The sequence below is a fragment of the Lacerta agilis genome, chromosome Z (genome assembly GCF_009819535.1).
Source record: "Lacerta agilis isolate rLacAgi1 chromosome Z, rLacAgi1.pri, whole genome shotgun sequence".
Lineage (NCBI taxonomy): Eukaryota > Metazoa > Chordata > Lepidosauria > Squamata > Lacertidae > Lacerta > Lacerta agilis.
The window spans coordinates 35,807,990-35,831,556 of record NC_046331.1 but is presented as its reverse complement, the minus strand read 5'-3'; the positions used below and the strand labels follow the sequence as shown (position 1 = coordinate 35,831,556).

Sequence of the window (23,567 nt, the reverse complement as noted above, 5' to 3'; positions counted from 1 at the left end):
GCCCAGCAAAACTCAACAAGTTAATATAGCCATCACTGCTGGGATGCCTTCAAAATTGTGTGGAGTCTGGCCTTTCTTTGAGAGTCTCTCCATATATCCTACAGCAGCTGTCAGGAATATTGAACAGGGACATGGAAAAGTCACTGTGTGAGGGCAATTCCAGGCACTAAGTACTTCCAGTTGTACTGGACCTGGCATGGGGAATCATAAGAAGCTGCTTTGTACCACATCAGGCTAGTTGTCCACCCAACTTGGATTGCCTACTTTGACTACTCAGAATGAGGTCCTCCCCATTGACTGTTTCTGGATCCTTTCAACTGGAGTCCCTGGGAATTAGGCCTTGGACCTTCAGCATGCAAAGTGTGCTCTCCTCCACTAAGCTATAGCCCAACTTAGAAGCCCTTCAGAGTCTGTGGAGTCCTTCACATTTCCTGCTTCCTGCTCATTTTAATTGGAGGTCCTGGGGAGTGAACCCCGGATCCTCTGTGTACAAAGTGATGCTGCCTTATCACTAAACTATGGTCCCTACCTGGAATGGGCAGCATTACTGTGTTTTGCAGTATCTGTGTTTTGAAACCCTAAAACATATTTTCTCTGGACTGGAGAAGTAAACAGCAACAACCTTTCCAGCTAGGGGCTTCAGCAACGAGATCAGAATGAGAAGTTGTTTCCAATTACTAGGCAGGAAAGAAAAACTGTCACTAAAGCAGTGTGTCCTCCTCCTCCTCCTCCTCCTCCTCCTCCTTCTTCTTCTTGCATTGGTAGTGGTGATGGTGGTCAAAAAGAGGCTCTGGGTAGATTCCCATATGTGTGTCATGGTGGACTGGTTGGATGCAGAAGAATGGTGGGAGGAACCAGCTGGAGAACCTCCAGGAAAGGAAGGCTCAGAGCCCAGGGATTGGTGGTGGGATGATGATGAGTGGTCAGAGGAAGAAAACTGGGAAGAGGAGGTGTCAAAAGCTGAAAAGGTAACAGGGCTGAGTGAGCTGGGAGAGTCTGTGGCAGAGAGAAGTCCAGAATCAGAGGAAGAAGCTGAAGTAGGAGAAGAGGGAGGCCAAGAGGCAGAGGTGAGTCCAGCTGGTGAAGAGCCACAGGTGTCTCCCCCTCTTGCTATGACAGGCTCCCCTTCCTCCCAGAACCAGAAGACGCATGAAAAGGGCAGAGGAGTGGTTGGCTTCATGCAGGCACAGTCTCTGATTGCTTGGAAAAAGCCTGAGGGGTGGGCTCTTTCAGTCCTGGCAACTGATTCTCATGGAAGAAGACCACTGGGAATGAGCTGCTCTGCTCATTAAGCCTGATAGTCACGCCTGTGGAGATCCTTCTTTTTGCAAATAAAGAGTTAGCTATCTTTCAGCTGTGTGATTACAGACCAGCACACTCCTGTGACGATGTGTTAGAAAAGCTTGATCACTGAGCTATGGCCATGACCCAGCAATTGCTTTAAAACCTGAAAGTTCTAATTGGTTCCCATTAGCAGCTCAATGGGGCTGGTAGGCAGGGAGAACAACAGTAGGTGAAGGCAGAGCAAAGAAAGGCAGAGAAAACTAATTTATTGTTTTGTCCCTGGCCTCCTCCATCCCGAGTTGCACACGAGAAATGCTGAGAATGAGGAAGCACCAGAGGATAAGCAGTGACATCCCTTTGACTGGTTGTAAGCCAGAAGGCAGGCAGGTGGGTGGTGGCTGAGAGCAGGCTGAGGTTTGTGGGGCAGTTTGTCCTAATGGACCAGCCTCCACTGTTAAGCCACTAGCAGATCTATCCGCTGTGAAAACAGACAGTTAAAGGGCCAGTATTAAAAATGGCCAGAGGGTTAGACATGCTAGTTGTGTCGCTTCTTAAACATTAACTCATTTATTATGACACATGCTTCTTCAACCAGATCCCCGCTTTATCAGATGCATGAAGTGTTATCCTCACTTGGCATATGTATGGGTGCAGAAGGGGGCAGAAGAAGAAGAAGAAGAGAGTGAACACTGGTATCAAATGTCCCAAAATGCAAAAAAGTACTGTCTGTGACCATCTGCTTGAAGTTTAAAAGCATGTGGTGCAAATGCAAGCTGTTTGTACATTGCATATTTTTCGACTGGGTGTTTTATTCTGTTTTGCAGTGTTAAAGTTAGTGATTGTCTGCGTTACAACCCAAGAAGGGTGAGAAAGTGGAAGGCATAATAGTATTTAACATTCCCGCACCCAGCAATTAAGGGTCAGGGTATGGCACTTCTCATCTGCTGCCTAGCTTCCCCAAATCGTGATGACACATGTCTAGCGTCTCTCATGAACTTCACCAAATGACAAATATAGGGATTGTGGACTCATCTAACGGGAACCGTTTGAATCACAACCTCTTTCTATCAAGGATTCGTGACTGTCAGGATTGACTGGGCGTTGCGTTTTTCATGTCCTTGTCAATGACTATCTTCTCATTACCATAGAATATGGTGTTCTTGCCTCTAAAATGTCTAGTGTTTTGACAGACATTCTAGGCATATTTTTTTAAACTGAGTGGCCAAATTTCTCTCCCCTGTGGCTTGGATCCAACGATGCCACAATACAAGTGGAAAACTATTCTATTCATAGAACAACTGAAGCGGAGTGTATGATGTCCAAAATTCCCTCTCACAACTGCTACCTGCCACCCCCCCCCCACTATAATAATTTTGGATAACTCCCTCACCACCAGGAGAAGCTTCTCAAACAGTGTGTATGCTTGGCAGGCAGAAGGTCACAGGTCTGATCTGCAGCATCCCCAGGTAGGACTGGGAATGGCCATTGTCTGGAGAGTCATGGCCAGTCAGTGTAGACAGTATTGAGGTAGATGGACAAATGCTCTCACTTGCCATAAAGCACCTTCTTATGTTCCTAAGGAAACTCTGTTGCACAAGAGGAACTCTGCTCATTAGAAGGCAAAACTGTGCTGGATCAGATAAGGGTATATAAATTCCAGCCTCTTGATGCCCACATTGGCTATCAGATCCTTTCCAGGAAGGTCACAAGCAATCCCCCAAGGTGAGAGCCTTCCATGCTGTGGCCCCCAGGAAATCATATTCAGTGGTATTCTCCTCTTGTAAATGGAGGCTCTGTTCGGCTCCCATGGCTAGCAATTTTGGCTATACCTTGTAGGATTTAGGCTCCATTTGTGTGCCCATCTAACAAATGCTTCTCATTGCCTCCCCAAATAGTCATCATGCTCAGTGTATTCATCAAATATTCCAAGACTGAAATGGTCAAGTGTAGATCCTTTTCTGGCAAATAGCACACTTACCCCATGCAAGAAGGAATCAGCAGGCTTGTAAGAGGCTCAGACTTTGCGGAGGGAAGAAACTCCTAAGGGTGGAAAACCTTGAAAAGCAGCTCAGTGGGGACTGGGCATGCTCAATGGGCACAGAATGCTAATTCTTGGGGAAATAGAAAGGGGACTCTGGGGAGGGGGAATGGAATGGAATGACAGATCCAGAAAGTGGACATGACAGACTGACTGGAATCAGGAATGGCAACATTTCGTTATTGCTGCTCCTGTTGTTTTTGAGTACGTTATGAATGTAGATGACACTTTAATACAGGGCTGGGAAATCTAGATATCATTGGACTACAGATCCCACCATCCAGAGACCATTGGCCATCTCTGCTTTAAGGTCCTTCATCTCTGCTTTAAGGTCCCTCATCCCAGGTCCCTCATCTCTGCTTTAAGGGAAATAAATGGCTGCATCGAGGAGCTTACAATCCAGATTTAGAAAGTTGCCTCTCTATCGCCTTTGCTGTTATTCTGAGCTGACACTTTAATTCAGGAAATATACCCTGAGCACAGGGAGAAATATTCTGGCATTTAAGCTTATGACCCAGACTTGGGAGTACAGCTTTTGCCTCCACGAGCATTTATTTGCTACAGGCATTGAAGCTGTTTCCGTAGAACTGGAGGGCCGTGACCCTGATAGAGAGGAACCACACAATAAGCCCCACCTGCACAACTCCCACATTTATGAACTTTGCATGGCAGTGCAGAATCTTGTCAGTGAGAAGTGGCTCCAAGCAGTGGGTATGAACGACACTGGCTGATTCTTGTTTTCAGGGTGGTCTGGAAGAATCCCTATTCCTTTCAGGCCGTTGTGAGCCCTCCAGGATTTTGCTGCCTGCAGAGTTGCCCATTTAAATTTCAAGTCACATCTGCACTTTCTATGCAGATGACATTGAACTGGACCACTAACTAGCAGTGTAAGCTTATTCCAGGCTCACACAATGACTTCCAATCAGCGTCGCCTAAATAAGGTCAGGGTCAGCTATACAGAAAATCATTAAGCTGCCTCCGAGTCGGCAGACTTTGGGTGCAAGACTGACAAGGTGAGATGCACACAGCTTGCCTTCAGAAAAGGTGGTTCGGGAGCTTTGGCAGCCTTAGCTTTTTTCACCACCACCATCACCAAATCTGTAGTTTATTAATGTTTTTATCCAGAGCTCTATCAATAAAAAGGAGAATAATGATAACTGGCATGGGACTGGGGTGGCGCTGTGTTCCAAACCACTAAGCCTAGGGCTTGCCGATTGGGAGGTCGGCGGTTAGAATCCCCACGACGGGGTGAGCTCCCGTTGCTTGATCCCTGCTCCTGCCCACCTAGCAGTTCGAAAGCACATCAAAGTGCAAGTACATAAATAGGAACCACTCCGGTGGGAAGCTAAGCAGTGTTTCCATGCGCTGCTCTGGTTTGCCAGAAGCGGCTTAGTCATGCTGGCCACATGACCTGGAAAAACTGTCTGTGGACAAACGCTGGCTCCTTCGGCCCATAGAGCAAGATGAGCGTGCAACTCCAGAATCGTCCACAACTGGACTTAACGGTTAGGGGTACCTTTACCTTTATCACCAAATCCGTAGTTTATTAATGTTTTTATCCAGAGCTATATCAATAAAAAGGAGAATAATGATAACTGAAGGTAGAATAGAGAACTGAAGGAACGGGGAGGAACTCCCATAATCCCTGACCACTGGCCAAGTTCAGTGGGAGCTGAAGTCCAACTGTATCTGGAGATTTACCATCAGACTGAGAAGCTTGAAAAAATAGATATCTCTCTTCTCTCTTTTTTTTTGGTGATACAAAATTCACAGGGGAAAAGAAAAGAGGCTTCTAATAGTTGAATTTTCTCCTTCTTACCACTGTCTTGGACTTGTTTAATTACCAACAAATCTGATTTTTTTGTTTTGATAAATGTGAATATAAGGAACAAAACAGAGGAGAGAAATAGGTGAGAAGGAGAGAGATGAAGGATAAATATTTGTATGTCAGATAGGGAAGGTATCAGATAGACAGCCAGGCAACAGCAGTTGTTCTTCCAGGGTAATAATGTTAGCAGAGCACCACTCTTGATAAGTCATCAGCATTTTAGTGCCAATTTTTACTGATATACACGTTTTGCAAGGCATTTCCCCCTAACACAATGCAAATTTGCACAGTATTTTCACAAACATATGTGTTTCTATGCACACTTTACCAGAATATATGCATCCCTATGCAAATTAATTGGCTGCAGAACTGCACTGTAAAATTTGGTGATGTGTGAATTTCAAAGGATGGCTGTGTTTTTTTGTGCATTGTTTTGGAGAGTGCAAATTTTGTGGGTTCACCTTTAAATGCAAACATAATCAAATTTCTCCTGCATCCCTACATGTGAATAGTTCAATTTGTTTTCCCATCATCTCTGCCTCTTTCTTGCATTCACAGTCCCCAGTTTTTAAGCTCTTATGACCTCACTTCCTTCATTTCCCCAATGTGCTCTTTGATTCTTTTCCCTAGGCAAAGAGATGCTTCACTTCTCTCCCAGAAGTTGCACACTTTGCTAACATTCTGCAGTTTCATTTTCTCTGAAATAGCCTATGGCTGTGTAGGTAGAGACCACAGGCAACATAATGTTTTGTTTATGATAAACATTACATTTGGTAAACCTAACACTGTTGTATGGCTGGGCAATATCACCCAGTGGAGGGACCTTTTTAATTCTACTGGGCCAAGGAAGAAAAATATTCTTTTGTGAATATACAATGATTTTGCCAGTTCATTATTACCTTTTTCTTTTAGTTCTCCTGTGCCTAATGTTAGACTTTTCTGGTGTAAAGCCTCTGCACTGCAAGTCAGGTTTCCCATTTAATTGTATTACACTCAGTAGGGGCATCGTTTGGAAAATAACTTAAATTATATATTATAGTTTCTCATTATAGGCAGCAAAAATTGGCTGTAGCTGTTACCTAAGGGAGCAGCAAGCACCAACTAGCAGCATGGAAGTGCCCTTTAAGTAAAGGTTATACACAATTCTATAAAACGTAGAGGCAATAAGAGAAGTCATTTACACTTCCACAACAGGCTTTCTATCCTGTTCTTGAAGCCAGGCACACACTAGGGGCAAATCACACAACTTTTTATGTTTGTGGCTCGATCCAAATAGCTTGGAAGAATGGCACAACAATGGGCATGGACTCTGGGCAGCTGCCCGTGATCCTGGCAGTGTGCTCACAGCACCCTTCCCCAACCTATGTGCTTCAGTGGTTTTTGGACCACAGCTCCCATCAGGCTCAATGGGAGTCCAAAATTGTAGTCCCATGGGGCTGGTGGGAACAAAACATCTGGGGGGGGGGCACGAGGTTGGGGAAGGCTGCATTACTTTAGCAACATCGCCCTCTTTATCATGGGAAACAAAGATAATGGAATGGTACATTTTACTCTTTCTAATTATAGTTCATAAATCTTTCGACATAGCCATTGATTACTCTTGTGAGAAATGGCATCTCAAAAAAGGGCCTGCGGACAGTGTATGAAATAGCAATGAAATAAGATGATACTTCAAGCATATTAAAGCAGCGTTTCGATTATTTTCCACGGAGAAGTTGGGGTGATACAGCTATGAAATCAACAGGAAATTGCATCACAGTGTGCGCATTCTTAGGAGGACATAAAAAACGATTGCTCGTTTTATAGAAATGCAGTCTAAAAGCACTTTAGTTAGACCTAATGGACAATTAAAGGTTATTTTACGGCTGAATCATTGACTTCCAAACTATTTATGAGGAGTTAGGCACAGGCCATTAGCGCTGTGCGCTTCATGCTTTAGACAATTGTCCATGCTGTGTTGACCACTTTACCCATCAGCTTTGGTCCTTACCAGGGATTGGAATGCAATTTGGTTCAGTTCCCATTTAAAGGTGAACCCACATAATTTGCACATTTCACAACTATATGAGAAATAAAGCCTTCAAAATTCTCAGAATTTTGCAATGCAATAGTCCAGCCAACTGAGACCTGTGGGTATAGGGCTTTATACAAAATGATAGATCGAGATAGATAGATAGATAGATGATAGATACATAGATGATAGATAGATAGACAGACAGATGATAGATAGATAGAATGCAAAAATGCATACATTCTGAAAAATTGTGCATAAAAGTGCATATTGTTGTTAAAATATCACACAATAAGACACAAAAAGGCACTACATTAGGGAAAGTTGTTCTGCAAAAATGTGTATGGTAGGTACATTCCCCTCCCCCGAAAACTTCACCAGGACAACCCACCTGTCTATCACATGGCACCTGCCAAAATCTCTTGTGTGGGGTTCCCAAGCATCTGACAGCCAGCCAAGAAGTCTGTTCTTCACATTCTCCTGTGAGTGGAGGGTTGTGGTTGGTGATGCAGTGCACAGACCTCTCTGCGGCAGCACATCCTTTGTGTAATGCGCTCCTTCTATAGCAGAAGTGGGGAAATGCAGGACCAGGGGTTGACTGCACCAGCCCAGGAGCTGGCATACTTATTTCCCCTCCAACCCTAGATCCCCAATCTTCCATCCTGGACAGTGTGAGACTCTCAGGGTTCTGGTTCGGGTGATTTCTTCTGCCAGAGACCCTCCCTCTGATACACAGGCAGAGCAACTAGATGCCCCAACTTCATTATCTCCCGCTCTTTCTCATGTACACATAATAGAGAGGGGAATGTAAGCAGCATTCCTAGAACTCCACCTCAGCTTCGAGTGAGTAACCCTTTGCTCTCTCTTTCAAAACTGCCAGCTGTTTCTCTCTCTCCCACTCTCTCCCACCTTTCCCTAAGTTTGACGGGTGCAACCATGCCAAAGTGCTGAAGTATATCTCATTCAGAGACCAAGAGAGATCTCCAGCTCTCAGGGGACCATCTCCTAAGAATTAATTCCCATCAGCTGGACCTCTTGGACCTCCTAGCCATCCAACTGTTTTACAAAGGAATGGCTGGACAGCAGCTGCCTAAACTGCATCTATCTTCATTTGTGGCAGGAGCAGGGAGTCTGTGGGTCTTTCAGATGCCAATGAATTCCAGCTCCCCTCATCTTAAACCAGCATGGCCAAAAGCCAGGGATGATGGGACAACATCTGGAAGGCAAAAGCGCCCCTCCCCCACCTCCTTCACTACAGTATCTGTTTGCCCTCATTCTCCATGAATATTGATCTACTCCTCTGGAAGTTTCAAAGCAAAATGCTGGTCACACCACATTATGCTTGGCTCAGCTCAGCTCAGGCACCCCCAAACTCGGCCCTTCAGCTGTTTTGGGATTACAACTCCCATCATCCCTGACCACTAGTCCTGTTAGCTAGGGATGATGGGAGTTGTAGTCCCAAAACAGCTGGAGGGCCGAGTTTGGGAATGCCTGGCTTAGATCCGTGCAACACAGCTGTGAGTTGTGAGTCAGGATGACCTACAAGAAAAAAAACACTGCAGATAAGAGCATAATCCCCTCCAATTGTCATCCAATTTACCAGAACAGCATGTTTGAGGGAGAGGAAAGGAATTTGTGCAAAGCTGGCTGGTGAGCTTTGTGGCTGATCCTGAACTCCACATTGGCACAGAGTAGTCAGTGCCCCCCCCCTTTAGTCTCAAATGTGCGTCCGCCTCCTGTTCCTTTAGCTCCAGAATTAAATCATGCTCAGTATGGATTCCTGACATCTTAGATTAGCATTTGGGTGCTCCTCCCCCTGTTCCTCTGCACCCTTCAGCTCTAAGAGCTGTCAACACCTATTAATTTTAATAAGGGCAGAAGCCTCACCACATCTTTCAGAACTGGGCCCTACACGCTTACTGCAAGCTGATGTGCAAAGTGCTAAAATGCATGAAATCCCAACTGTGGGAAAATAACAATTCTGAGGTTTTCCATATGGCTAGAAGCAGCACCTTTGCAATAAGTTTTCAGAGCAGCCCTACTGTGTTATTCCCCAGAACCACAGAATTTTACATTTTTAATTCTTCTTCTTCTCCTCCTCCTTCCCTCCCCTCCCCTCCTCTACACCATTTATAAATTGGTTCCCATGAGGCATCCTGAAGTGATTCACCAAATAATAAAATATATGTATAAAACAGTTTACATCGAAACACTTAAAACAATTGCATTTATAAAAAAAAAACACGATTAAAAACACAGTTTATAGTTTAAAACAGTTCAGAACAACAACACATGCATGCATGCATGCAATCAGTTCAAAACAGTACAGCAGAGATATCAACTGGGATCAAGATGTCAGTTTAGGAAGTTTGTTGAAAGGGGAACTTAACCTAGAGCTGGAGTTCCTTCGCTGCTTAACCCCAGAAACCCTTTTCAGGTCTCATGTATGGCACATGTATAGTAAAAGTCAAGAAGGGACAGTATTTTTCCTTCATTTCTGCCCTTGTCTAGCTGGGGATTTGCTCCATGCTATGATAAAGATATTTCCCCTGCCATCTTTCCTGAATAGCTTTTGGTAGATTTCTCTCTTTCCACCCCACCCTCTCCCCCGTTCCAGTTGACAATCCTCTCCTCTAACCCCCTCTTGCTTTTCCGTCTTTTGACACCAAGTATAATCTTCTGCGTCATCAGAACAACAGTGTGAAAGGTATCATCAGGACAGCAGCTCACTTCCCCAAAGATGCTGTTTCTACGGAAACGCATGTTTCTAATTATGGTGGGTCTTTCTGACAGCTTATGCAAAACTGTACATCACTTTAGAGGGGAGCGTCATGCCACACACGCTCCCAGCACCCATTAATTTAACATTCTCTGCCTCTCAGGTACTCAGTTACTTGGAAGGGGGAAGAAGGTAGAGATGTTCATTCAGTTCACATTTTAATGGAAGCTACCTTTTGGAATTCACGCATCTCTGAATTTTGTGGTGCATTTTCACAGCCGAAAATTGGGCACACAAAAAGTGTATATTAGGGTAAAAGTGTGCTCCATAGATTAATCAACTAAAGCTTTAGCTGATCATTTCGTGGAGGCACATTCTCACCAGTATGACTGTGAGCTAAAATTGATTGGAAGTCAAGGTACCATGCATAATTAATGTGTGGAACTCCTTGCCGTAAGATATGGCGATGATCGCAAACTTAGATAACTTTAGAAGGGAATTGGGCAGATTCATATACACCAGTTACTGAGGGAACAAACTTTGACAGAGGGCAATTGCATTCAAGCCCTTCTTGTGGGAAAGGATTTTTCTGAGCTTTCTGAGCAGGAAATGAAAAATGCAAGAAACCAATTTGAAGAAAAAAATCATTTCCTAATGCAAACTTGTCACTGTTCTAGTCCTCATCGTATCATCTATTTGGGAAGCCATTTTACTGCAGTCACTGATACCTAAGTCAAATATGAAAATGTATAAGCAATTTCAAAATAAATAAGATTAATTGGAAAAGCAATTATTATAGAGCGGCAGAGTGAGCAATTACCGAATCTAGCATAATTAGACTCACTGTACACAACTACCACAAATAAATTAGGCCCATCGGCGCCAGCTCCTCTCTAAAGGATTTGTGTAGTGGCTCCCCAGTTACCATAATTCTTCTGCATTTTGTAGCCTTTGGACTTGGACAACTAATCAAGCCATAATTGGCTATTTACCTGACAAGCTGAAAAGATTATTAGTATTGCAGAGCAAGGCTCACGCTTTATTACCACGTACGTGAAGGCGCATCTTCTGGGATGTTTGGGTGCATAATGAGAGTATTATTTATAAGGTCACAGTTGCCAAATGGTTTCTAATGCTTCATAAGAGTATGAATATGGAACTATATTAATAAGATTATGGGGAAAATGCATAAAGTTTAAACCAGGGAGTATTGTGTTTTATTAGACAGAGACACTCTTGGTGTGAAACAAAGCAGTAACCTAAAGCCTCTGGAAGTTTACCTCACACTTGCTAAGCTCATTTCCCTTTCAGCTTCTTCTCAGGGCCTCTGTCTGCCTGATCATCCAAGCCTGTCAACACAGGGCATGAAGGCAAGGATAATGCCTCTCTCTGTCATTGTTTCCAGGCACTGGTCTTATAGCCTGGGAGGATGTTTCAAGAGTGTGCACGCTTCCTGCCTGCTCAACCTATACTATCATCATCTTTGCTGTGAGTCTTGGAAGACCTGCTCCCTGCTTTGCAGGCTTTTTCCCTCCTAGCCTGGGAGGGCAGGGCCCTGACTGACTCCAGCTACAAAAGTTGAGGGAGCTGAAGAGACCACATACCATCATGGCTGCAGGTGCATACCTAGGGTCCCTTGAACTCTTGACAAGGGGCCATATCACTCCCCTCCCCCCAAAACATAACTTTACCACAATAACCACATTAGAAATCATTACATTCTACGTGGTCCAAGTACTTGAAGAAATCCTGAGTATGTATGGGAAAGGTGAGGAGGAAGTGTGGAAAAATTCATGTGCCTTTGTGCTGCGTTGTGAGAAGGAAGGGAAGCTTCCTTTGTGTTTGATATCACCACAACAGTGGAGGTGTGTCACCATACACATAAATGCCATTGTCAGATAGGTGATTTTTGTGCTCACCCTGGGCCTGTGCCCCTTGTGGGGCCAGTTTTGCCAACCCCTAGGTGTTCCTCTGCTTGGATATGAGACCTGAAAGACCTTTTCCTACCTGGTCTGATAGGGAAGGGCCCTGACTGACTCCATCTTCAGAAGCTGAGGCTACTGATGAGGCCAGAGACAACCTTGGCTGTGAGTGACTTGCTCCCTGCCTTACAGGCCTTTTCCACCTGGGCTCTGACTGACTCCGACTACAGGGGATGAACAGACTTTTGGGCTGGGGGATTGTTTAGAGGTTTTTGTTGGGGGTTATTGTTGCTGCTACTGATTTTTTTTGTAGCTTTAATTTTAAATTGTATTATGATTTATGTCAAAATTGATTGTACAATGTGTTTAATTTATTGTTTATGACTACTTATGTTATACTTATAATTCTGTAGTTTTTTTCCATGTTGTAAGCTGCCTTGAGCATGGTTTTATTTGTGGATAAAATGATGATGTATGTATGTTTGTATGTAATTTCCTCATGATCGGGTATTAGAAAAAACAACAACATATCCAATCTCCAGTAATCTTTCTTTAGAAGGAAGCACTTGGGGGAAATGAGAGCAGAAAAGAATATCAGTAAATCACACACTCAATAATCTGTGGGCTTGAGCTATAGGACACAGCTATGACACCACTCTGACTCCTTGAATGAGAGAGCTAATGCCCTGGCATGGAATTGAAAATTGGGAGAAAGTAGTGATATGTTTTATTGAGTTGGGAAAGGTAATCATAAGTCACTAGCTGGAAAGAAGCAGCATAGGTATAGATCTTCAAGAGAGCGATGATGGTTTTTAGGGGGTCTGTCTTTGCTTTGGACAAATGCTGCTTATGCGAATGTTCTTTCTCCTCTGCTCAGTCTGTGTATTTGTACATGAATGACTCTTCCCATACTGATAAACTCCAGTTGGGCTACTGCAATATATTTTACATAGAGCTGCCCTTGAAGTTGGTGCAGAAACTAGAATGCAGCTGCTAGAAATTTTACTTGGACTTCCCATTGGGAATATATCTAGCCAGCGTTGAAGTTTTACCATTGATTGACAACAATTGCCAAGCCCAGATCACACTGCAGGTGTTTGCCTGCCAAGCCGCTCACAGTGGGAACTCACATGCTTAAAGACATGCCTGCTCCTGTATCAGCTCACCTGTATACCGTGGTCATCTGTTGGTATTCTTCTTCAGGTGTTTGCATTGTTAGAGTTGAGACAAGCGGAGACCAGGCAGGAGGCTGTTTTTGGCCGTAGCACTGCACCTGTGGAACTCTTTTTTTTGTGTGTGGGGGGGAACCTAATCTGAAATTTATCATGTTATCTTTTAAGTGCTGGGTCTTTTAAGGTGCTTTCATAAAGTCTGCCTGCTGCTGCTATTACCAATATTTTATGCTACTTGATACGTTACTGTCACTTGCTGCATTTATTTTAATATGTTGCACACTGTCTAGGGATGAATAGTGGAGGTGGAAATTCTCAAATGAAAAATAAATAGCTAGATAAATAAATAATAGAAACATAAACCAACAAAAGCAGCACAGCAGTCTTCAGCAGTGAGCTTTTGAGACAGTTCAAGTGGATCGGAAGCTGCCTTAAACCAAGTCAGACCATTGGCTAGCCTAATAGAGACATCTTTGAAAGTGATTCCCCCTAAAACAGAGCACTTTGTATACTATTTTCATTAACATGTGCATTTTATAATGCATGTTGTACCCTAGTGCATGCATTTCTGTACACATTTCTTGACTGGAGAACAGCACTGGAGAATTCAAAGGAGCACAAATTTCAAAGTATAGCTGTGTTTCAGTTTGTATGTTGTTTCAGAAACTGCATGTTAGGTATGTCTGCCATTAAATGTGCTCTAGATGGAATTTGCCCTCCACCTCTAGCTTTAGCAGATATAGGTCTTAATGTATCTTCCATTTTGAGTGTGTGATGGCAAAGAGGTGGGTGTCTAATCACTGGGTCTTCATGGTAGCTAAAAAGCTGTAATGCTGCTTGTTCTGTAAGTCTCCTGATAGTCTTACTGCCTCATAAATACAAACAAGTTCCCTGTTTTCTCAACCACATAAATACTCAACAAGAGAGCTGGGAGCAGGAAAATGGCTCATTTTAATCCCAAACTCATAAAAACAACCCAGTGGTGATAAATGAAAATGATTCTCCAGACCTAACATCATATAAGTTTCCATTAATGTTACATGAGTTTCCCATTATATTGGAGACACATCAATTTCACCCGCAGAAGACATTTTCACAAGCTTCAGAAATGTGTTTCTTTGGGTTCCCCCGCCCCTTCAGAAAGGAAGATGCAGCCCATTCCTATCTGATGATACAATTCACTTTAGTCATCTTCATAAAGGGGGGGCGGTGACCCCACGCCCCCATTGTGGCATCGATACCAGGGTTCCCGTTAAAGGGGTCTTGGGGAGAGGCATTGGCCCATATGCCCATAGGTTGTCATTGCCCTCCCCCTTCAGCAGCGGCGAACAGGGTGGTGGGCTATCTGCTTGAACATATGTTCTCCAGAGCTAGCCCAATCCCCACACATGCTGGATAACCCTGAAATTACCCAGAACCCCGGCTGGAGGGCTGGGAAGGATAAACGGCCAACGCCTGTGCCAAGGTCTCCCTACATCTGAATCTTAATAAAGTTGTGGCTAATTTTAATCCCATAGCATGTTGTCTTGTGTCGTTATTCCACTCAGGGGCTGCTTGGGGTTTGGGGGACTCTGCCTGACCGCGCAAATGTGTTTCTTTGGGTTCCCCCACGCCCATCCCTTCAAAAAGGAAGATTCAGCCCATTCCTATATGATGGTACAATTCACTGAGACAGTTCAAAAAACATGTCTGCACCCCATTTCTTTGCTGTTTGCGTGATCAGGAATGTGGGCAGAGCACTCCAATGGGGCAGGGAGAGGGAGAAACTGAGGTGGAACAACTGCTTTTTCCTATGCCCTGGTGACTTCTATCAGTCAGGCAAAATGTGTGTGTAAGAGGGGGGGATGGGGGAGGAATTAGATTCAGTCCGCATTTAAAGTTGAACTTACCTAATTAACACTTTCTGAAATAATACACAAAATGAAACGGAGCCATCCTTTGACATCTGCGCGCTTCCAAAGTTTGCAGTGCAGTTCTCCAGACAAGCAATGGGTACAAAGAATGCATATACTAGGGTGGAGGGTGAATAAAAATGCATATATTCATGAAAATAACATACAAAAAAATGTATTATTAGAGGTATATAGCAGGCAAAATTTTCATTCAGATATGTGTATATTAGGAGACATTCCTATCATTATGCTGTTGAATTTTCATAGAGACTTGGTTTTTAGTTTTTAAATGGCAAACCATTGTAGAAATATGAAGAATTAAACTTAGGACCGGGAAGATGGGAAACTGAGAGACAGCCAGCTTGATGGTTGAGTGGAGATTTAAATTCTGGTATCCTGGGAACTGTTATGATAGTTTGTAAGTTGGCGGTGGCCACCTTTCTTCAATTGGACTTCCATGCCCATTTATCATGCTAAATTCTTTTCCTTCCATTGCTCCTGACACAATTTTGTTGGGTTCCGGATAATGTCTGCAGCAGTTGTGGAAGTTCTTCTCTTGCAATTTAGGAGCCTTGCTATTTTGGGTTGTAACATGCATGGGGCGCTCAGTGCACGGAGAAGACTTTCTACTGCTGACATTATCATGAGCATCATGATGGCAAAAGTGGGGCCAGGAACAACAGGATGACTTGTGTGTGTTCTCCACATTTCCCATCTACATGAGGGTCAAGGCTTGCTGAATTTGGGTCCTATTGAAAATATTTGGATAGGTTAGTCATACCTTCACAATTCCCATTGTCCATGATCTCAGTTACAAAACTGAGATGATAGATAGATAGATAAATGATAGTTACAGGTGGGTAGCCGTGTTGGTCTGCCATAGTCGAAACAAAATAGGAAACAAAATAGGAAATTCTTTCCAGTAGCACCTTAGAGACCAACTGAGTTTGTTCTTGGTATGAGCTTTCGTGTGCATGCAGACTTCTTCAGGTATCTGTGCATGCACACGAAAGCTCATACCAAGAACAAACTCAGTTGGTCTCTAAGGTGCTACTGGAAAGAATTTCCTATTTTGTTTCCTATTTTGTTTAGATAAATGATAGATATCTTAAAACAGTGGCAAGCCACCTAGTGGGAACAGTAAGGACATAGGAATCTACCTTATATCATATCAGCTGACTGGGCCTGAGTATTGTTTGCATCGACTAGCTGTGGGCTCTTCAGGGTTTCAGACAGGGAACGTTCCCCAGCTCTTCCAGGAGATGCTGGGAATTGTCCTTGAGAACTTCTGCATGCCAAACAGATGCTGCTCTACTAAACTATGGCTCCTCCCCTAAAAATAAACCAAGGTCCCAGTCCTCATGATTCTGTATAAAAGGCTAAAACAAATAGGAGCACAGAAAGCTGCCACTGGTCTACATATCTCAGTATTGCAGGCAGTGACTGGAAGTGGGTCTCCAGGGTTTCAGACGGTGGATGTTCCCAGCGCTACCTAGAGATGCCTGGGATTGAACCTAGAGAACCTTCTTCATGCAAAGCAGACACCCTGCCATTGAGCTACAGCCCTCCCCAAACAGGAGAATAAGCTGGCTGGTTAAACCAAGCCCCAAACCATGCTGTAAAGGTTATGCTGCAAGGCAGAGTGTAGCGAGGCTGCTGTTCAGAAGCTTCAAAAGAAACTCACCAGCTGGAGTGGGATCTTCATTTTTTACCCCCCACCCCTATTTCTGAAACAATTACACCAACAGGATTAAAGAGGCCACCTTCAGGACATTTCTGTCCTCCACGGTAATTCTGGTGCTAGCGCGTCACCGTCTTCTGCCCGAAATGCAATGCCAGCAATTTGTTGCGCTATTTACCTAATAGTTCCAATCTTTGAGCTCAGTCTCCCATATTTATCTTCTAATGCAGCAGCCGGCTCGGCGCCTACGTTCGAAATGTATGGGCATTCCATTGGATATAATGAGTTTCCGTCAAAAGCTCTGTTAGTGGCTGGCACTGGGGATAACTCATTTTGATGGAAAATAGGAAAAGAGAGTGGAAGAGGGAGTCACGCATTCTCAGTCAACTAGAGAAAATCCTTTAGGCTATGTACAGATGATGATTTCTGTGCTGCACCTGAACTTTCCTCCCCCCGCCCCTATGCCCAGCCACATTGCTGCTACAGCACTCAGTAACTTTACAGGTGTGCAACTTAGCAGGGATGCAGGTGGGGCAAGCCTGTTCGATCCAGTCCCCTTTTACTGGAGCCACTCCTAGTCTGGTGCAAGTTAATGGCATATTGAAATTGACTAGACCAGCCTCAAGTTGCATCTGGTCTAGTCAATTTCACATCAAAAGATAAAAATCCCTCTAAATAAGAACATGTTCTTGAATGTGGACTTTCCATTGGCATCTAGCTAGCCTCTCTGGGAATAAATGCTGGGCCTTTGGTTTGATCCAACAGGGCTCTTAAATAAATAAAATAAATAGGATGACATAAAAGTTATTCGATGGTGGCAGCATACACTGTTAGACACCGTGGCAGCCCATGAAGGGTAGAACTCCCTTCCCACAGAAGGACATCTGGTGTTTTCTTCATATATCTTCCACTTCCCTGGCCTCTCAACAGCTAAAGTGTTTTTGTCTTTTTTAAGGGTCTACCTCTTCTGTTTTGTTTTATGTCCTGTTGCTTTTGTTTGGAATTGTTTTTCTTATTTATTATAATTTTATATAACCTGTTTTATTTATTTTATTATTTTAATTGCATGGTTGCTGTAACATGCTCTGGGAAGTTAGGGCAAAGGGCAGATCAGAAAATGTCAAGCAGACAAATCAAACATAAATTCTCTTCAAAATCTACAATATCAGATTAACCGAACACAATCCCAAGACATGTAAACAATAACACCTTAAGTTAACTGAACTTTTATCACCTGTATGTAGCTTTAGACACCTCAGCATGCGAGATGTCATGCCATACTTCGGAAAGTACCCCCGCTCTAATCTCATGCTTCCTGAATTCAGGGTGAATTTAATTTTGTTTATCCCCTTCAACCACAGAAAAGCACCTAGAGGGACTAGCAAATCACTATAAGAGAGAGGAAGAAGGAAACCCAGCCACTGGGCATATAATGTAAAAGAAGAAGAAGAAGAAAGGTTTATTTTATGGTAAAGGGTGGCAAGAAATCTACTATAAATAAATAAAGACACAACACAAAAGGAAAATGGACAAGGAGGGAGGAGGAGATAAGGAAACTCGTGTACAAGTTCTCAGTTACCAGCTATAATTTTAAAAAATGAGTTGTTGATTTAGAATTATTTTTACAAATAAAAAAACCAACTTGTTCTATTGAGCAATGGGGTGGTCCCAGTTGAATAAGAGCAGGAGTCAAATACTGTTATTCTGTCAGCTATACTGGTGGAATGGCACTGCACTGCTTCCATCCCTGCTCTCCTTTTATTTTATATCCTCAGGGGAAAAAATTGTATGTGTATATTATTTGTTAAATGTTACTGGTAAGAATGATGTGTCATTTGGCAGAAATGAAAAAAACCTTATTAGTTGTAGGTGGATTTTATTACTTTACCCCTCCCCCCTCCGTGCTGACGCTTTGGTTGCACAGCAGTTTCCCTAAGTTAATGTTGAAAGTGCGACAGCCAATATCATTCTGTATGCAATATGTAAGGGTAAATTCTGTCAGTGTTAAAGCTGACAGGTTGGCATGAGGTATGCTGAAGGAGCATGTACCCTGATTGGCTCTCTACTTCTGAGGGAGTTCCCCCCCCTGTATGTTTAGTTGAATGTGTCCCCAATATATACAAGGCCTGAAGTAAGAAAGACAAAACATTTCGGTTTCCCTTTCCCCAAATTATATATACCGTTTTTGTCCAGTTTCCTCAGTGAAGCATAATTAGGATTTCTTTTCTCTCTGAACTCTGTGTTATTTAAGTGACTTTGCTAACAGATACAACTGCATAACAGTGACCTCATTTTTTCTCCAAAAGGTTATCAATAAGCAGCTGCTCCTCTCCTATGGGAGGGAACAACAACAGATCAGATGAATGCTTTCATTCCGCAAACCATGCAGAGCAGACATTCCGCAAGATGGAGAATTATCTCCAGCAGAAGCAACTATGTGATGTTCTTCTCATTGCTGGAGAGCATAGGATTCCTGCCCACAGGTAAAGATTTTGACCTGCTACAGGTGTCCAGCCTCCCTGACTGCCCTGCTTCTTCTAAAATACACATTTTCCTATGCAATTTTGTCTAATATGCACACTTTTGCAGAACAATTTCCCCTAATATAATGCATTTTTGAATGCTATTTTCACTACATATGCAGTTATATGCACACTATTTAACCCAGTATATGGATTTTTGTACACGTTTTGTGGCTTGAGAACTACTGCAGTATACAAGATTCAGAGGTGCAAATTTCAAAGTACAGTAGTACCTCGGGTTGCGGACACAATCCGTTCCGGGGTGCTGTTCGCCTCCCGAAAAGTCCGCAACCCGAGTGGCGATATCGCACATCCGCGACCTGCGCAGAACGCTTCTGCACATGCGCAGACCGCCCGGACTGCTTCTGCGCGTGCATGCACGGTGAAAACTGGAAGTAAACACTTCAAGGTTTGCCGCATTCATAACCCTCGCTGTTTGCAACCTGCAGCGAATGCAACACGAGGTACGACTGTATAGTTCAAATCAGGTAAGTTCACCCTTAAGTGTAAACTGAATTGAATTTCTCCCCTATTCACACCTGGGTGTAAGTTCCCCTGAAAATAATGATTCTTCCTTCTAAGCAGACATGCAGAGACTTGAGCTGTCAGTGTAGCAAGCCAGTGAGGGGGGATTTCATTTGCCCAGGGAAAAGAAACAGCTCTCCAAGAGAATATTAAATTACTTAAATCACATTTTCCTCTTCACTGTACAGATGTGTGACATTCTAGTCATAGGCCCCCAAAAATAATATGTTATTCCATGTGTACACAATGCATCATTTAGAGGAACCCAGGCAAAAAGCAAAACAAAACCAACGCAGTGAGGAAGGCTGATGCTTCCATCAAGATAAAGCGCTGACACAGATCCTTACCAAGCACCTTCTCTTCCCAGGTTGGTTCTGAGTGCTGTGTCTGACTATTTTGCTGCAATGTTTACCAATGATGTCCGTGAAGCCAAACAGGAAGAAATCAAAATGGAAGGAGTGGACCCCGACGCACTGAAAGACCTTGTGCACTATGCATACACAGGTAAACTCCCTGCTAACTCTCTTATCCACAGCGGGTTCCAAATCAACGAACTGTATGCTCTTTCACACAAACAGTTGTGCATATTTGAAGGCAGCTTGTGCCTGTGCTCATTGTGTTGTGCAAACAAGCCTAATATCTTGTGTAATCACAAGAACACTTTCTTTGAGTTTCCCCCACAAAAAAAGAACAATCCATTTTCATGCATCTTCCTATCTCTCTCTCTCTCTCTCAAAATATTAAACCACACAGGTGTCTTAGAACTCAAAGAAGAAACAATTGAAAGCTTGCTGGCCGCTGCTTGCCTTCTTCAGCTTTCACAAGTCATTGAAGTCTGCTGCAACTTTCTCGTGAAGCAGCTCCATCCATCAAACTGCTTAGGGATTCGGTCCTTCGGAGATGCTCAGGGGTGCACAGAACTCCTGCGGGTGGCGCACGTGTACACTATGGTGAGGTCAAAGGAACAAGTTTCCTGGAACTAACTGCTGGGAGGTTAAAGCTAGAGAGGGGAATTGGCAAGTTGTGGTTGTGGTCGCAAATGGCTACAACAAGATTAAATGCCCAAGGAATCTGTATGGGGCACCATCAAGGTAGGACTTTGCAGCACATATCCAGGGCCCAGCTAAGCAGAATGAGTGAGATGGCCTGTAAGCAGAGCAAGGCTGGCTCACCACTTTTTAAGGTATGTAAAATAGTACACAGGGATGCGGGTGGCGCTGTGGGTTAAACCACAGAGCCTAGGGCTTGCTGATCAGAAGGTCGGTGGTTTGAATCCCCGTGACAGGATGAGCTCCCGTTGCTCGGTCCCAGCTCCTGCCCACCTAGCAGTTTGAAAGCACGTCAAAGTGCAAGTAGATAAATAGGTACCACTCTGGCGGGAAGGTAAACAGTGTTTCCATGCGCTGTTCTGGTTCGCCAGCAGTGGCTTTGTCATGCTGGCCACATGACCCGGAAGCTGTACGCTGGCTCCCTTGGCAAGTAAAGTGAGATGAGCACCGCAACCCCAGAGTCGGACACAACTGGACCTAATGGTCAGGGGTCCCTTTACCTTTAAAATAGTACACATTTGCAATCTAAAAAGAGCTACCGCCCCATGTAAGAAAATGAAGAAGCAAACACTCAATTCCCCCTGCCTCCAATTTGAAATGAGAGGAAGGGCCATACCTCATCTGCTTTGCCTGCAAAACTTCCCCGGTTCATTTCCCAACTTCTCCAGGTGTGGCTGGGAGTGCCCCCTTGGCTGAAATCTTAGAGAGTTGCTTCCAAGCAGCTGCCAGATGGACTGTTGGTATCTGACTTTGTATAAGGCAGCTTCCAATATTCCTAAATCGTCCAACCTCACAACAGGTAATCATTATGTAAGCCTTCTGCTCAATCCCCACCCAACTGCCCTGAAGACTGATCAACATAATGCAGCGGAAGGAGCTGGTAAAGAAGTGGAACAGTCCAGAGGTGGCAGAATGGACTCTGCCATTTCAATCAGCAAGCGCTAGGGGAATACTGTATCTGAATACTTCCATATATTCAACAATAACAACAACCCCAAGCACTCTGCAGTTAGAAAACTAGTGGGTTAGAACTCATGTCCCTGATGTGTCTGATGCCTGTTTGAAGGGAGGTTTGAAGGAATCTTTATTCTCCCTCCCCCACATGCTTCCTAAAGAGGTACAGTCCACTCTTCCATCACGATCACTGCATTTGCATACCCGCCAAGTGTCCTAAAAAATAAAAAGACCACAGTTGCCATTTTGGGTGCCATGATCTTGCGAGCTCTTGCACAACGCTCACACTGAAAAAAAGCATTTTGGTGGGGCTGCAATCTTGTGTGGCATCCCAAAATGTGTATGTAAGATCGCACCCTGAAAAAAGTGTTTTTTTTCAGGGTGAGATTGTGGCACAGTTCATGTGACTCGCCCAGGAGCACATCCAGGAAGATGCACATCCCAGTTTTTGATCTGAAAAAGTTGGATGGGATGCAACTGTAGCTCCCTAGGTCTCATCAGAACTGGCATGTCCTCAGGTTGTGATGGAAAGGGATGGGAACAAGAGCCCATCTGCCTGACTCAATTTAATCTGAAGAGGTTTTTTTTAAAAAATTTTTGCAACTGAGCTAATCGATTAGATGCACCGATTAAAACCATTCAAGCTTCTTCACTTCTACATGTCATCTTTTTTCAAAGAGCAAAAAGGATGCCTTCTCCCGTCCCTCCTGTTTCAAGATGATAGGGCAAACGAAGGCTAGAATCCTCTTTAAACTGTCAATAAAGACGGCGGCTCCCCAAAGAGAAGCTGCACATTAGCTGTGGGTGGGTTTTGATGCCTTTGGTGGCAAGGAAAACACAGTGGTGCTTTTCAGAAAGGGAGCAAATGGCTGGGTGTGATCAGGAGCTGGAACAAGCGGATATGTGAAAAATATCTATAATCTGAGGAGCAGAGAAGAGCATATACAATGTTTCCCATACACCAGTGATTCAAAGCAGAGGAAAGAGCAATTGAGACATGAGGTGAGAAAGAGGAAACCTGCTGTGAAATAAAATCTAGGTACAGTATAAATATTGCAGGCGGGAAGAGTTAAGAGAACCTCTACAAATGCACAAAGAGCAACAATTCCTGGGTCTGAATGCGAAATGAAACTGATGCGCACAAGCTCAAGCCAAGTTGCTGTTTGATTCAGAAGCAGCTTAAATCCCTGTGAAACAAAGTAAGAGAATTTCCATGGTTTTTGAAGCCACCAAGATGAGTTAAACTAGAACGCACACTGCCGCTGAATTTTTATGAATCATGGCAGTGGTATTAAGTTGTGCAAGGCGCTGGTTGCATAGACTTCTGGATGGGTGGTAGGCGCTCTGCTCTTGGGGTAGGGAGCAGCTGAGTCCTCACACCTTCACTTGTAGAGAACCAAGAAGGTGCTTACCCTAGATCAGGCTTCCTCAACCTCAGCCCTCCAGATGTTTTGAGACTATAATTCCCATCATCCCTGACCACTGGTCTTGCTAGCTAGGGATCATGGGAGTTGTAGGCCAAAAACATCTGGAGGGCCAAGGTTGCGGAAGCCTGCCTTAGATACATCAGGAATTCAGTGGATGCTGGGCCATTAGGGCAAATGGAGAAATGCCCCACCAACCTCGGTCTGCCCTAAGCCAGCCCCCACTTATTTCCCTACTTCCCTATTTTCCAGGGAGTGGCAGACTGCTGGCTCTCCCCTCCTTAGTTTCAGTGCTGTCCTTGCAGAACTCAGCAGGGAAGAGGAAAATGGGGGCAGAGAAAGAATTAGTAGTCTCTGTTGTTGGCAATGGTTCTACCTACTGTCTTCCACCCTACCAGGCCCAATGGGCAAACACTGCCATTGTCTGCACTGACTGGCAGGAGCATTCCAGAGTTTCTGTCAATAACTCGTCCCCAGTAAGTTCCCCCTGAACTTACGCATCCCATGATTTGAGCAGATGCAGGCTTGAATTTGCGAAGATAACGC

At 44.0% G+C, this 23,567-nt stretch overlaps 1 protein-coding gene across 1 annotated transcript in view; it reads left to right on the top strand.

Moving 5' to 3' along the window:
• KLHL4 (kelch like family member 4) overlaps positions 1 to 23,567 on the top strand; it is a 40,857-nt gene that overhangs the window by 3,749 nt on the left and 13,541 nt on the right. The window contains exons 2-4 of the mRNA XM_033137797.1: positions 18,854 to 19,030; positions 19,962 to 20,098; positions 20,348 to 20,544. Of these exons, the coding sequence (XP_032993688.1) occupies positions 18,854 to 19,030; positions 19,962 to 20,098; positions 20,348 to 20,544 (511 nt within the window). The remainder of the gene's footprint in view (positions 1 to 18,853; positions 19,031 to 19,961; positions 20,099 to 20,347; positions 20,545 to 23,567) is intronic.